At 40.7% G+C, this 16,774-nt stretch overlaps 1 protein-coding gene across 1 annotated transcript; it reads left to right on the forward strand.

Annotated features, from left to right (window-relative positions):
* The first annotated feature begins 273 nt into the window (after nucleotides 1-273).
* Nucleotides 274-16,449, forward strand: phlpp2 (PH domain and leucine rich repeat protein phosphatase 2). The gene is made up of 19 exons (XM_079554560.1): nucleotides 274-696; nucleotides 1,691-1,971; nucleotides 2,395-2,528; nucleotides 7,708-7,898; nucleotides 8,194-8,319; nucleotides 9,852-10,006; nucleotides 10,143-10,289; nucleotides 10,606-10,836; nucleotides 11,067-11,269; nucleotides 11,343-11,403; nucleotides 11,486-11,581; nucleotides 11,744-11,899; nucleotides 12,297-12,497; nucleotides 12,578-12,740; nucleotides 12,826-12,956; nucleotides 13,048-13,158; nucleotides 13,328-13,522; nucleotides 13,604-13,835; nucleotides 13,930-16,449. Exons 1-19 carry the CDS (start codon nucleotides 469-471, stop codon nucleotides 15,178-15,180), a joined length of 4,293 nt encoding a protein of 1,430 aa, XP_079410686.1. The 5' UTR covers nucleotides 274-468; the 3' UTR covers nucleotides 15,181-16,449.
* Nucleotides 16,450-16,774: the final 325 nt, after the last annotated feature.

Here is a 16,774-nt window from a genome sequence, read left to right on the forward strand (position 1 = left end):
AAGCACGCTTCACCTCGTAATACTAGGCCAACTCAAAAAAATATACAAGTATATGATGTTTTACCTACTAACCTGCTCCCATTTCATCAGTTAGCCCTTTACTAAAACCGCCTCGGTAACGTAGGCAACACGCGGGAACCGTTGGCCCAGTCTGCTAAGGGAAAAATCAATGGGAGCTGTTTTATGATGTCAGCGATTAACCTTCGCTTCCGTAAAAAAAAGAAAAGAAAAAGGGGGGTGTTGTCCGCTGAATAAAACGCCTCCACCATGCTCCACCCGCCCATGTGATGTTTATTGATCAGTTCCTCGCGCAGGCCTGCCTCCTCTGACAGCGCCGCGCGCGGCCAGTCTGGGTTCTGGATATGGCGTCGTCGCACCGACACATGATGCGTGTTTGCCTCCGTGGGAATTTAGTTGTCGGGTGGCTGGACGATGCTTTTCCCTGTCCTCTGTGGCTGTTGATAGGAAATGGACACTGACATGGCGATGAAGGACGAGGATCATAATTCAGACGCGGCTGTGGCATCGATTAACCAAGTGGGCACGGAGCGCGTAGGTGATGTCGGAGATAGCGGGGCTTGCTTTGACAGGCAGCCGAATAAGGTGGTCCGTCAGATCGGGCTCGGTCAGACGGCGGGTCGTGGCAGCCGCAGTGGACCGGGCACTCGCAATGCCTCTGGAATACGAGTGCTAAAGGCAGGTCATGATCATTACTGTAGTTTTGATGGTGCATTGGCCGACGCAGCAAGGGCAAAGTGATTTAACTGTAGCCTGTAGTCTTATAAACAAGCTACGTTTTGATTGTTTATCATTGTACCATGTTGAAATAGCCTATGAGAACTGAATTGTAGGCCTAGTTTATTATGTAACACAGCTAAGATATGGCCTACTGTGATTTACGTGCTCTTGATGATTGATCTGTTGGGGGGTTTAAATTCAGCAATAAATGTGTGCTATAGGTCAAGATGATACTTGTCAGAGACAATCAAAAGGCTTGCAGCATTACCATCAAATACACAGCCTAATGAGCCTGCATGATTTTCTTGGACCTATGATAAATATAAATCAGATTTCCCTTCTATAGTATAGGGTACGTATCACATTTCAACATACCATGTAGTGAGTGACAGTGAAACTTTATCTAACAGCCATCTCTTTATTAAAGACTGGAAATCAAAAAGACAAAAATAAATATTTACCTTTGTAGATTTGCATAATCTCTACTTGATTAGTGTAATGGTGCAGTCAGTCAGTATTTGAGCTGATCACACTTGCATTTGTGTTCTGATGGCAGTGAGGGAAAGCTTGCTATGTAAATTGAGAATACTGACTTTGTGACTGACTGGGTTTTTCACCCAGATAAAACTGCCACTCGGTTTCAGACCCTGTTATTGGGCAATTGGACGATATGTTTCGCCTTATATAGAGGATGTGATATTCTTACTGTGCTACTGTTGCTATGTAGTTTGTTGTACACAGTGCATTTTCAATTTATTTACCCAATAATATCACATTTTTATGACCTGATTAAGCGATCTCAGAGTTCAGAATTCCAGTCCAGATGGATATAAAACATTTTTATTATGTAGGCTTACTGATAAGTCATCAAGTATTTGTGAAGCAGTTGTAGGACCATATCCAAAGTACAGTTAACACGTGTAATATTTATACACTGATTTGTGGTTTGCAGCCCAATGTGATAAGAAATGGGAGTCGTAGCTGTGTAACAAAAAAGAGCAGGTTTGGATCTCGTGAGCGGGAGTGGCTCAAAGGGGACACACAGCGGGGCTGTGTGTGTTTGTATGGAGGATCAGTGGACACACAGCCATCTGCCTCCGGAGCACAGAGCTCATCCACACCTCAAAACGACCTGCAGTTGGTGCTCTGTACCACCAACACCACTGTCCAGGAGCTGTGCACACAACGCGGAGGAAAGGCACTTTATGTTCAGCTACATGGAGATTTAGTCAGGTAAGAGCGGCTTTTAATACTCTAACAATGATCCTTTGATCATAGGTGAAAAATAAAGTGTTTTCAGTACTGTTATCAGAAAGATTAGACATGAGAGTGGACTAAGCTCAGGTTTGAGTCGGGCAAACTTTCTCTCTCTTTTCAGGGATGTATTGACTGAGTAATCTGTATGGTGTTAGTCGAGTCTTATTCTCTGTCTCTGAGTCAATTCATGGTTTGTGAAGCATGAAAGTGCTGTGATTGTTTCATCTTGTTGTACCTGCAAGGGCAACTTTTGAAAAATGTGAATAGCCAATATTATCACTATTTTCATATTTTAATACTGTGTTTCCTCAACCCTGCTCCCTTAAAAATATTTAAAATCTATGTTGTGTAGAAGTGTTTCAACTTGTGTAATTATTGGTATCTTAATTTTGTGACCAGGAGGCTGGACTCCTCCGAACGGCCTCTCCAGATGGTTTATGAATACTTGACAGCTATGGGATACTCAGACCCGGCACGGATACAACAGGAAGCTGCCAACTCAGATCTCAGCTGTTTGATTCGTTTTTACAGTGGTGAGTCCTGTTCACAGCTTTCCTTTCCATCATTACATCCATCACCTTGTCTTGGGTCACCTTGATGTGTTTTGATTTTTGATCATTTGCTATTATTGGTACTAGTTTATGGTGTTAATCACAAAACATTTGTAAGTGAGTTTTGAATAAGCCACTATTAAACCTTTATTATCATGTCGATGCACGTTTTCGCATAAAACAAACTAGTTTCTGCCTTTATGCCTCGAGGACAAAGATTCTGTTTGTCTGTGTGCCGTCCAAAAATATGGAATAATTTGAAAGAGATGGTGCTCAGGCCCGTTCACTCACTCTGTTCAGGAGGTAAACATCCTGTTCATTTTTGTCAATGATTTCAAAAGTAATAATATTAAGAGTTTAAAGGCATGAAAGAGGGTAACCAGCTATGTGGTAATTACAGACAAAACGCACAATTTGAATTACAAGATTTACGTGAAATGTATAAAAAAAGTAGTTAGCACATACGTAGCTGATTAAAATCCCACTGGGACCCTTCAGGACTGTTGATCTCCATGTCATTGGATTCAAGGTATAGGTAAAAAAGAGGACTCGGTGTGCTTAAGCTTGCTGTAATTAGTTTGATTAAAACATAGCAGGTTTGTTCGGTTGGGAGGCAGTTGTATGGTACTTTTGGGTATGGTGTACACTGTTGGGCGCTTGCGTTTAGAGCACAGTAATTAAACAAGTCATTTTTGGAGTTGAACGAGATGCTGTGGGCTAAAGCTACCCTCAGCTATACTCCTGGAATTTATTTATGTCAGTAGGTGTCAGTAGTGAATCTCGCTTTATGATTACATGGTGCAGGGGCAGGTGAGAGTGAGGGCTGTGTTGGGGGGTGCACTGTGAGGCGAGGTGCCGCACTTGTCTGGTTCGGCGGGACAAAATTTGCTCGCTGTTTCGAAGGTGGCACAATGTGGGAATGCAACCATTCCAGTCCGGCAAAATGAAATAGCTGAGGGTAGCTTTAAGATCAGTTTGGTTTTATTGTCACAAATGTTTTTATTTTACTTTGTATGGTTTGTATTGTGCATGTGATGTGTATTTTTTTATATTGCATTGTATCTTTACTGACCACTGTCTTTGTGCCACTGTGCACTGTGTGAGTTAGGTCTCTCGGGCAGTTTTATGGCCTTATTCTTTTTGTAGCCACTGAACTGTTTCAAAGTGCAATGCGGTAGGTGATTTATTAAACTGCACCACATGCTTATTTGTTCTGTAAACTCATCTCCAACTTTCATTACCCACCAGCCCACACAGACACACTCCCTTTTGCTGACAGCAAAGAGTAATACAGGGGGTAGACATCTCAAATACTGATGCCATTAATGTACCGTATTTCTTATTAAGTTGTACGAAAGAGACAGGAGTTCACTGTTTATGTGAATGTAGTCATTGTTTACCGTGGTCTTGAAATTGAGGTTTTTCTTGTTTTTCGAGTTTGGTGTATTAGTATCAACATTTGCTCAGACTACTTGTATAGGCACTTTGAAACATCCACTGGGAAGCCCCACACTGCCCAGGAATTGAACCAATGACCTTTTTGTAGTGAGTTAAGTGCACATACCAGTGGTGTCGAGACATTGCATCGCCAAAATGACGGTTGTAAAAACTGTTTGCTGAGGCATAGTGTTTCTGTGGTACATTTTAATGCAGCTGTAAAGTAGAGAAAGAAGCCCTCAGGTTCTGGCTTTGCTCCATCTGGCATAACGTTTTCGTCTGGAAATGTCCCACCTGCTGCTTATATCACAATAAGACAGGAACCGCCCCAGCCTCATTTTCTGTATTAACTCAATTGTCTGTCTTTCTAATTTAACAGAGCGGCGTCACAATCTATTAAGGGAACCTTTAATACTCAAAGAAAGAGTTTGCAATTCTTCCAGAAATTATTATAAAATAAATGAATAAATTATAACCTGTTGCTACCAGCGTTTTGCTATCTTTCAAAAAAAAAAAGAAAAGCACTGTGGATGCTGGGTTTATTGTAATCAAATGTAACAAGATGGATGTAATCTGGTTCATGAATATGTGAACATAAAGCAGCACCATGGGTAGCGAAGCCTGTGAAGAATCAAGAAAATACTGTGTTGTGTGTTTTGTAATGTTGGACAATAGTCAGTATTTTTTTTTAGCACTAAGGACAAATACAATGCACCTCTACCATAACGTGGCAATTTGAATGTCATTTGTGAAATATAACTGAAGCGCCAAACATTTTCCCAAAGCAGTGCGTTGAATGTGAATGCGAAGTGAAGTTTGTGATCGTAAACATGTTTCCCTGGCAACTAACTGGCCGACAAGTGAAATACTGACTATTGGTTAAATAGACAATATATTGTCTATGTTGTAGTTCTGTAGAAATTCACCCATTTTAGTTCGGCTCTTACTAGTGCGATCTTAAACTTCCCTTAAGACTGTAAATTCTACTGGTTCCTCAGCGGTTCATGCATTCCCAGCTTGAGAAATCCATGTTACTTGTACACAGAAGTCTACAAGCGACATAGTGAGATAAGCCGTGGACTCTGATACTCGAGGTTTTTTATTTCAAATCCTTTTCAGTCATTTCAACATTTCAAAAAAAAAACACTTGTCGTAAGTGATTATTGTCTATGGTCATGAGTCAGTGCGTAGGGTTATACTACTGAACCTGGATTTGTTGCTCTAACCGGGATGACAAACCCAGACATGGAGCTTTTGGATAAATGGTTCTACAAAGTGCTTTATCAGTCGGTTTAGTGAACCTTTCTCTGTGCACATTCATATGAAACAGAAGTCAGCGCTAAGAGGCCAATCACGACAGAGACACTGACACAGTTCATCTGAATATCACAATCTATCACTAAACTCATGACGGATATATTAGGTTGTGGTACAAAAAGAGCTTGTGAAAATGGAACAGACTCATTCCATGTTTGTATCCATCTTGCATATATTCATCAACTGTGTGCAGTATTTTGAAACCCTGTTTTATGATATCAAGAAATTAATTGAGGCCCTTGCCAGGACAGTCAATCGAATTGTCAGTCAATCAATCAATTGTTTTGTATAGCCCAATATCACAACAGGAGTTCCCTCACAGGGTTGCATCAAGACAATAAAACAAAAAAACAAACAAAGTAATGTAATGTTCAGGCAAATGTGTCACGGCAACATAATAATGTGCAACAGAGTTTATGTCCAAATAAGTGTCAGCAGCAGATGGTGGCGAGCCTCAGGGACGTCCCCCGTCTTTAAACCCTCCTACACAGCAAAGAACAACTCAAAACCCCAGTAGGAGAAAAGAGAAACCTCAGGGAGAACCGCAGAAAGAGAGATCCACTCCCATGGACAGACAGCCTATAGACAGACCCAGGGCACATGGGAGTCCCTCTGCAGACAGGGCCCACACCATGGAAGAACGTCCAGTCAAAAACCCACAGCCTAAAGCAAGGCTGTGGGTTAGAGCGTTACCTATCTGGCTTGACCATTATCTTATTCTTGAGCCTAGCTTGGTAGCTAAAGGCTCTACATCCTACAGTGATTTTGGAGGCTGAGCAATCACTAGTAGCCCTGCTTTTTGAGCCAAGTGCTCTGTTTGGCTGATAAGAAACTATAGCGTCATGGAGATAGATAAAAAAAAGTTCAAAGATTTTATTTGTCAGTTCATTTCACAATTAATCGAAATAGTTCCTTCTCTCGTCCTTGTTGTGGAGAGGAGAGGTTAGGTGTTAGAGTCACATCTGAGGAGTGTCACCATGTTCAGAAATGAGGAGACACAGGTTCTGCACAAGGACAAGGACGACTACAGGCTCTGTCGGCGGGCGAGAGAAGGTCTGCGGATGTAACACGAGATGGTCTTCAGGAAAGAAGAGAGAGGACAGGAGTGGAGAGAGGGGAGGACAGAGAGAGACAGAAGAGAGACAGGGGGAAAAGGGAGAAAAAAATAAATAAGGGAGGAAAAGAGGAAAGGGAGACAGTAGAAAGACAAGGTAAAACAGAGAAAGAGAAATGGTAAATGGTCACATTTATGTCGCGCTTTTCTACCTGCTTTAGGCACTCAAAGCACTTTTCATCAAGGAACCACTCACCCATTCACTCTTTCCGTTGCTTAAGGTGCTTCCTCCTCTTCCCTCTCTGCTCCTCACCACCCTCCGAACACCACAGAGTTTTGGTGACAAAGCAGAGGATTCTCTCTTCATATCTAAGCTGGAAACTAAACCTGGTCCAGAGCAGGTCATGTGCTAAGGTCATGTTTCCATGGAGATCGTTAACGCTAAATTTACTTTAATATTCAGTCATTGCAGACGCATGCAATGGCCTCAGGCATTGCAGAATTTCTAGTTTGTTTTTTTCTACTTTTTTGAAGGTAGAAATGCACGGGTGGAAAGGAGGAAACAAATGAATACATTTATTGGTTTATTTGGTTGGGACAGTGCGGGAACATGCATACATGTAAACACGCCGGATTCTAACCTTGAGCTAATTTCCATTCGTTGTCCACCAAAGGCGCACTCTCAAACACACTCTCATTCATCCTGGCCTATTGTACATGTTTTTAGCGGTAGGGGAAACCGGAGTACCCGGAGGAAACCTACGCAGACACGGGGAGAACATGCAAACTCCACACAGAAAGGCCCCGTCCAACCCGGGACCTTCTTGCTGTGAAGCACAAGCTCTAACAGTTCACCGTGCTGTGATTTGTTGTTTATTTTTCGACTACATACATTTGTAGTTTTTGATATGATTAATAGGGCTATGTTGTGCAAAGTTTACTTTTCTTTAACTTTAATTGAGTAATGTTAAACTTTAGTACAATTTGATGCTCTTTGAAATGGTTAGATTTTGTTTATTTTCATTGTCTTAAGCTCTTACTTTTGGTGTTGCCTGGTGGTGTGTCATAGCAACACGGTCACAGAGTGTCATATACGCACTAAATTAATTGGATATTAATGATGTGGAATTCCTACAGTACTCAATGTAAATATATATATATATGTTTTGGGGACACAATACTGTGTTGTAGTTGCAAGTTAGTTGAAATGTACCTCATTTATACTGAGATCATTGGTGAGTGGTGATCCAAAGTGTTGTTTTAAGATTAGTTTCTGGAAAAGTGTTCATCTCTGTTCTTTGGATAGTAACTCTGGAAAGTTGTCTATAAATCTTCTATTCTGTTTTTCTTCAGAGTGTCCAGTGAATGCAGACCAACAAGAGCGCTCCCTGCTCAAAGGTGTGTTCAGTGTGAGGAAGGGAAAGACGCAGTTGCACAAATGGGCAGAGAGACAAGTCATTCTGTGTGGCACGTGTTTGATTGTGGCCTCAGTGAAGGACTGTCTGACGGGGAAGATGCACATTATGCCTCTGATCGGGGGAAAGGTGAGAGAATTAGAACTGTATTAAAATGACACATTAATAGTTAAAACATTGTATTATTCTCTATGCTATCAAGACTCTCTGTGAACTTTGCAGCTGCAGATCTCTTTTGAAGCATAAACATATCTTACACATGAGCTGCTGAACATTAACATGTATTGGAATGAGTATCTTTACTTTTGAAAAATCTGTCTGCAAAAACTCTGTCCAGTTGTATTTTTCCAATGTATATGAATGGAGAACTTAATAAGGTTAACCACAGAAATAATGAAGTGCTCTGGGATTTGTTTGTTTATAGGTGGAGGAGGTGAAGAGAAGGTCCCATTGTCTGATGTTTAGCTCTGCTGGCTCACAGGCACAGACATACTATGTTAACTTTGACACACTGGCAGACTACCAGCGCTGGCATCGAAAGGCATCAAAGGTGAGTAAATGCAGTCATTTTAGTTCCTGTATTGCATATATAATTGTATTTGTTGCACACACAATACATTTAATAACAGTAATTAACAGTAACAAATTGTTCTTGCAATATTTTTTCTTTTACCGTGTTGGTAACGCTTTATAATAAGGGTACATAATTAATGCATAGTTCTTAATGAGTCCATAAAAATACTTATAAATGAACAGTTAATTAAAGCAATCAACTCATTAATGATCATGAATAACAACTTTTTGACAACGCTTGGGTCACCAGGAGTGATCAATATTCAACATTTTCTGAAGGTCTGATTCATTTTCAGCCTATAACACCAGCAGAATACATAGTTTCAAACCACCCACATTAATGAAATTATGCAAATATGATGCTTTGAAAGCAAAACTATGCAGCATACTTTTCTTTTCTTTTTAAAAAGTCTTGAATGTTAGTTTTAGCTCTCGTTTGTTTGTAATTGCTCTCTTAACATGTAGCTTTATATTTAGTAAGTTATCAAACGCTTTAGTTAAGTTTATTATTGATATATTTGAAACAGGTCTCTTGCAAATGAGACATTGGGCCAGATCTTGTGCTGGTGCACAGAGGGGCGCAGGCTCTTGGCGAATTATTTTCTGAGTGGCGGAGCTATGTGCTTTGCTGTTTCGCCACTTGTGAGGGGGCGTCACAAGAGGAGGTGACTGCTCTGATGGGAGCACCACTGACATTTATTTCCTCGTTTACATTGTGCTGCCTGTTCTTGCTTAAGCATGATAGGCTCTCACAGGTCAAACGAAAAACTTTGTGAGCTAAACGATGTTAATGTCTTGAGAGAGAAAGAGCAACAGCGTCCGCTGTGGTGCGGATCGTCCCGCTTGGCGTGAACACGAAACAAAACATATGCACATGTTCACCCCCCACAACCCCTCTCCCAATCACGGAGTCTGGTTGGAGGATAAAGGTGTCTCCACCCCACTACTTCTCCCTTAAAAAGTCTGAGTGGCAAGATCATAAAGCGCGCTCCTCCTTAGTGCAAAATGTTACGCTATAGTCTGCATTTTGACACACAATCAGGCCCATTGAGTCTCAAAGGACAAACCTGTGCAGGATACATTTTAATATATGAAGGGGCACATTTCACGATGAGCTAATGATGAATTTGATTTTGCAGGTTTGTACAAAGCTTGGTCCTTGTCCCCATTTGTTTGTTCTTTACACAGAATTCATCATGATCATGATTAATTACATGATCATTAATGAGTTAATTATCTTAATTAATTGTGTTAATTCATGAGTATTCATGAATACTCATGAACTCATGTTAGTACATGATGAAGTCACGCATGAAGTCATGATTAATTCATCTAATTTATTTATGTACCGGGTACATTGTACCCTTATTGTAAAGCGTTACCATTGTTTTTAATAAAAAGGATTGAAAAAACAGATATTCTTCAGAACATTGGTAGATTAGAAATTAAATGATGTCAGTCCTTTGTCAGTCACACTTACTGTATGTGCATGTCTGTTTTAATGTTAAGGTGGTCTCCCAGACAGTGAGTCTGGTGGACCTATCCTGCTACAGCCTGGAGACGGTATCTGAATACCTCTTTTACAGCCAGGACATTACCCACCTTAACCTCCGACACAACTTCATGAGCCTCGAAGGGCCTGGCAGCCTGATTAATCTTCCCAGGTAATTCTACTCCATCAAACTCATACTCTAAGCCTACTAACAATTTATTTATTTCATTCATGCTAAAATATTTATTTTCCATCTACGCTGGACTGATGTTTGAACTATTGTTAACATAAGATTTCTCTATCTTTAGATTTTCGCAGCTGAAAACTTTGAACTTGTCTCACAACCGTCTCGGCGTGTTTCCTGAATGTGTGTGTGACGTCCTCACTCTAAACGAGCTCAACCTCTCCTGCAACAATCTTCAAATTATTCCTTCACAGATAGGCAATCTCTCAAGGTGTGATCAACTGACATTCACTTAGCCAGTCATATAAAAGAAAACATCTAGTAATGGTTAAAAGAGTTTGTACGGCACGATGGTGCAGTGGCTAGCACTCTCGTCTCACATTAACAAGGGCCGGGGTCAAGTGGGGCTTTTCTGTATTGAGCTTGCATGCTCTTCCCGTGTGTAAGTTTCCCCCGGGTGCTTCTGTTTCCCCTGCCACTAAAAACATACAATGTACTACACAACTTTTAAAACATATATATCACTGAGCATATCAAAAGGCAGTATTATCAATATATATTTGTATTTTTTCTTTGTTATTGGACAGCCTACAGACGCTGCTTTTGGATGGAAATCATCTGGACTCTCTGCCTGAGGAGATGGGTGGCCTATCCCAGCTCAACTGCCTGGGACTCTCCTTTAACAGTTTCTCTCAAATTCCTGCTGTGTTGGAAAGACTGAGTGGTGTTGACAAACTGGCCATGGCTGGTAACAGAGTGGAGAGTCTGGAACTGTGTACATTGATCAGAATAAATCATCTGAAAAACATAGATCTCCGGTAAGAGGACACTGTATGCCATTACAAAAAGTATAGTTTGTCAATTTATCTTTCTTAAAGTATCTAAGCAGCAAGTTAAATGTATTATGCATGAGGAACTGCATCATCTAAAACGGATGTTATAGATGGCACATTAGCTGAGCAGTGTTTTTAAAGGCAAACCACTGTTGTCATGGTAGATATGTCAAATGGGGGCCTGTTTCTTGAGCACTGTTTCTTCTTTGATACAGTTTGAATGGATTACGCTGTGTGAAAAGTGATAACCTAGAGGCTGTGAGCCAAGTAACTCAGTTGGACTTCAGGGACAATCTTTTGACCTCCTTAGACCTGAGTTCTGTGTCCAACCTGGAGATCTTGCACTGCCAGCGCAATCAGCTGGGGATGCTCACCCTCAGTGGGTTTACATTGCGAACGCTAAATGCTAACAGCAACCGTAAGTCAATTTTATGTAAATATTTTTATTTTACAAATGGAAGATGTTTTTTATCCTTGTTATTTATTGGCAGGCCTTACATCAGTAAGCATTTACCCTGTCCCTAATCTGCTAACACACTTGGACCTATCACAGTGAGTTCCAGTGTACAAATAATTATCTAAATATTACATTGGGATTATGATTATATGATTGTTTCTGTCTCTGTGTGTTGAGGAACCTTTTGGAGTACCTTCCTGACTGGGTGTGTGACTGCAGGAAAATTGAAATGGTGGATGTAGCGGATAACCTCCTGTCTGAGCTTCCTACTAGGTGAAATGACCTTTGTCAGTCTATTATGGATTTATATAAAGAATTCCGTACTGTACCAGACATTCATTACTCTTAGTGCCTGTGTAATCATATTTTACAATAATGGAGTACTTTTTTTTTTTTCTGTCTTTATGATTTATTTTATTTCTTTGTCTCCAACAGGCTGCTGAGCAGTTTAAGTTTGAGGAAATTGCTGGTGGGAAATAATCACTTGCAGAGAGTGCCTGACCTACTAGATCACGTCCCTCTGGAAGCTCTGGATCTTCAGCACAACAAGCTCAGCATGCTCCCAGAGACTCTCTTCTGTAAAGCCTTAAAGTAAGCATAGTTCATCCGCTTCAAGACCAAGTTTTATTCATGTAAACTGCTATGTAAATGCTGAGCTAAGAAACAGACGGTTCTATTGTCTCAGTCACTGGATGGTTCGGAGCTGTAACTGGAGCTGAAGCTGCTTCCTATTTCCTGTGGTATATCACTTAACACCCATTAGTATTTCAAGCACTCTAATGGACATTACTGCCTGTCATGTTGAGTTGAACCAGTGGTTTTTGCTTTACGAGAATTAATGATTTAATAGTATCTTAATTGTTAAAGAATTGTCGAAGTCGATGAGCCAGGTTATCCAATGCATTAACATAGCTTTTCTTGTCAGATATCAATGCCTACAAAATTAATCACACTGACTAATTTTAATATATTCTATCTTTCTTGAAAGTCTCAAATACCTGAATCTATCAGCCAATGCCTTGGAAAGTCTTCCTCCCTGTAGCCAATCAGAAGAGAGCCTCAGCACTCTCCAGGAGTTGTACCTAACAGGGAACAATCTAAACGAGGACTGTGGTGCCGCATTAGTGGGTCACCAGAACCTGCGGGTGCTTCATATCGCATACAATCAGCTCCTGTCCTTCCCAGCCAGGTTTGTAGTTGATAGTCGGGATATTTGAGTGCAAAGTAAATACAGTATTTACTGAATTGTTTTTTTTTTCTTCAATGTAGTAAGTTAAGCAAGCTGGAGTTGTTGGAGGAGCTAAACCTAAGTGGCAACAAACTGAAGATGATTCCATCGACTGTATCCAGTTCTAAGAAACTACATACCCTTATAGCACACTCCAACCATATTAATGTCTTCCCGGAAATACTCAGCCTACCAGAGATAAAGGTTAGACTGATGAAATGCAGTGATCTAATTGAACATATGACTGGGTTGTATGACCCTACGTGTCTTGTGTTTTGCGCTCATACAGCTTGTTGACTTGAGTTGTAATGAACTGACTGAGATTCAGCTGCCCGAGTCTTTGCCCCCCACACTACAAGAACTCGACCTAACGGGCAACAGCAGCCTGACGCTTGAGCACAAAACCCTCAACCTCTTCAGGTCAGCCACAGAACGTTTTTGTATATTTAATTAAGGTGACTTCTTTGTAGTTAGCACATTTTCTTGCAACAAACAATGTCTTCCCTTTTAGCCATATTACAACTCTACAAATAGACCATAAGAGTACCACAACAGCAGAATCACAGAGCACCACTTCCTTGTGGAATCATGGATTTTCAGAAACTCGTGGGCAAAGGAACAAGTAAGCATTGCATGGTATTAAATGATTTAAATACATTATTTGGCCACTACTACATCTTTATAAGGATTGTAGCGTCAAAAATGAGACCAGGAAGCATCATCTTCAAATTAACTGAGCAGTTACATGAACTATTCTGACAGAAAGCAATGTTGTTGTTTTTCTTTCACAGGTTGTGTGTGTCTGTCCTGGCATTATATCAACTTGGAGACAGTGTAGATGCATGTTATGGTGTCTTTGATGGAGACCGTAATGAGGAAGTGCCTCGCTTGCTGCAGTGCACTATGGGAGATGTGCTCTGTGAAGAACTGCAACACTCGAATGTTGACACTGTGTATATGTCCAACACATTTGTTACATCTCACAGGTAAAAATAAACATCACAAAAAATTGCATTATTAACTTGCTTCTTCTTATTTAAACAATTGGTTTGTGTTGTACGAGACAGAAAACTCGGCATGGCTGGTCAGAAGCTTGGCGCCTCTGCCTTGTTATGTTACATCCACCATGAACCTGCCGATCCAGGGGGCTACTTCAGCCTCACTGTGGCCAATGTTGGGACCTGCCAGGCTGTACTTTGCCGCAATGGGCGACCTGTAATACTATCCAAGGTCTACAGCTTGGAGAACTGCACTGAGGAAATGGAGAGAATTAAAAAAAGTAAAGCCATTATTACGGAGGTAATGGACATGTAAAGTTTAATTTTTTAATACAAAATCAACTTACTACAATGGCACTAAAATGAATGGATGTACCATTTCTGTCTTTCTGCAGGACAACAAAGTAAGCGGTGTGACATGCTGCTCTCGCTTGCTTGGCTGCTCGTATTTGTCTCCTTGGGTTCTGCCTAAGCCCTATGTGCGCACAGTACCACTTTGTTCCCAGGATGAGTTTTTGATCCTGGGGAATCGTGCTCTCTTTGAACGGGTCTCTTACCAGGAGGCTGTCTGTACTGTGCAAGCTGTAAGAGATCCATGTGCTGCTGCTAAGAAACTTTGCTCCCTTGCTCAGAGTTATGGTTGCAAAGACAATATTGGTGCTTTGGTGGTATCTCTACACATCACCGAGGACAGCTGTACGTGTGATCCCCCCATCTCCATTACTGAACCACAGCAAGGACCTCCGCCAAAGTCCCCATCTGTGCCTGTACCGCCAGGACCCTCAGAGCCACTCACTTTGTGCAGCAGTGTTGTGTCAGAGTCAAACTGTGAGATGTCATCTTCAGAGGTGGGCAGCGAGACAGGGCCTGCTACATCTGATGAGCATGCATCCTTGTCAGCCCTACGCTCTGAGAGGAGGTGCAGTATTCACCCTGCCACTGTTCTGTGTGGAATCATGGTGCCAGGATCAACTAACCAGCTCCCTGCTATCTTGCAGAGGCAGCCATCATGCACTGCTTTCTCTAATCATCAGTCAGTCAACAACTTAGATAGTGATGACGAGACTCCAGTTCAGGGTGTAATCTCAAACGGCAGCAAGTTGGAAGTTGAAGTAGACATTCACTGTTGTGCTTTCCAGTTACGTTCTGGTGCTCCAGACAGCTTCGAGCATTTAGAGAAGAATGATAAAATGTGTAATCAGAACAGTGTTGTAGTATCCGCGACAAACGGCTGCCTAATGGCTGTTTGTGGGAGAGAAATTGCAGACCTCAAAAGGTCCCCTTCCACATCCTGCTTTTTTGGAAAGAAACTGTGTAATGGTTCCGTTGTTGCACCCGAGGATAGTCATAACATCATTGAAGTGGCACTGGAGGCCCCCAAGAAGAAGTCTGGTTACTTTACAGCCCCGGCACAGCAGGACCCAGAGGACCAGCTTATAGTACCACCTTGTCTGGAACAGGAGGTCCGAGAGCAGCTAAAAGGACAGACCCCCGTAGTGTCATGCCTTTCAACGGCATCTATAACTTCTTCACTTAATAACTCTGTGTGGCACCAGCCGCACGCCTCTGCATTCATACCACCCCTGGTTCCGGCTCCTGGCCCCACCCCTTTAATACAGCAGGAAGTGTTTGACACAGCCCTGTAGTAAGCCATTCAAGGGCTGAGCGCTGCACCTGACTGAACTGTCTTGAATCATTTTTTTATTCAAGCAGGTATTGTGCCAATGAAATGAAAACTGCTACTGCTCAACTAAAATGTAGGATTTTACAATTAAAAACATGAAGCTGCTTTGCGAAACCAATGGAGGACCGTCTTCAAGAATTGAATGCAGAGAAAAGCAAGTAAGAAGAACTGAGTTTTCATTTAATGACATACAGTAGTAAAGGAAAATGGTCTGGTGTTCAGACTTGAACGGGCCTTGAAATTAGATGTTGTACATGTTTAGCGTCTGCACTGATTCCCTTTAAGACCCTCTCACAATTTCAAAGCTTCTGTAAGAGATTTCTTCCGAATGGACCCAGGTCCCAAAGAGTAGCACTTTATCTAAAAACTCACACTGAAAAGTGCCTATGATTTAAAACCCCATCTAAGGGATATAATTGGGTGAGTGTATTACGGATGCAGTTGAAAGGGAAGACAACATTACTGCTTCTTTGAAAATAAAGACGTCATTGTCTTTACAATTTATGATTAACATTTTTTTTTTCCAACATTAAATTATCTTTCCTATATGGCCAAGACTACATTTGAAATTGTAGAAAGGGGTTGTTTTATTTTTTTTACAATGTTCACTTTATCTCCTCCACTGTAATCTCCCCATTTGCATATTTCGATATTATTTTAATTATTTAATAATATTTTAATTCATCTATTGATGCCTTGTTTTATCTTTTCCTCAAAACATTGCTTTGTGCCAAAAGGTAAACAACCTCTTACAGTGAAGCCAGTGATGATTAATATAAACACTAGTTGAGCATAAACGTATGGTGAATGGAGTTCTGTTCAGCCTTAATACTTTACACTTAGTTCCGCTTACTTGTGACTCGATCAAGTCCAGTTCAGAATTGCTTGTCCTTATCAGTCCTCCACACTAATGTGTGGTAATCCAGAGTGATGCCTTAATATACAGTGTGTGTCTCAATGAGTTTCTCTATTATATAGATTAGAAAATGTGTGTATTTAAAATGTAGTAAGAGAGGGTGAATAGACCACTAGCCTCCGATGCGCTAACATAATCACCTATTGCCTATGAATACCAAGCCAATAGAACGAGAGATATGGTTAAACTGTTGAAACCTTTTTCATACATAAATCTATTTAGATGTAAAGCTTCACATACTTCATCTTTTCCATGTTACATTTTACACATACAGTAAATTTGAAAATTGTTAAATGTCATTTTTATTCTCTTCAACATTGTGTAAAGAAGTGTTCAATTTAAGTGTCTATATAAGACAAACAATAAATTTATTGATTTCAGAAAAAAATAGCAAATGTTTTGCCTTTATAAAAGGCACAATGACATATATAAAGGCACAATGACATATTTCTACAAATATGCAAATTGACAACCATATTATTTGTGTGTAAGCAATTGTGTAACAAAATTGTGTTTGCAAGATTTGCTATTTTACGTTGAGACTGAGTAAATTACTGTCTTGCCTTATTGATCTTCATGAAGTGATACTATGCAGTCACTTGGTTTTGAAAATGTATTTCTGTCCATAGATAGCATATTT

The sequence above is a fragment of the Gobius niger genome (genome assembly GCF_951799975.1).
Source record: "Gobius niger genome assembly, chromosome: 4".
NCBI classification, from domain to species: Eukaryota; Metazoa; Chordata; class Actinopteri; order Gobiiformes; family Gobiidae; genus Gobius; species Gobius niger.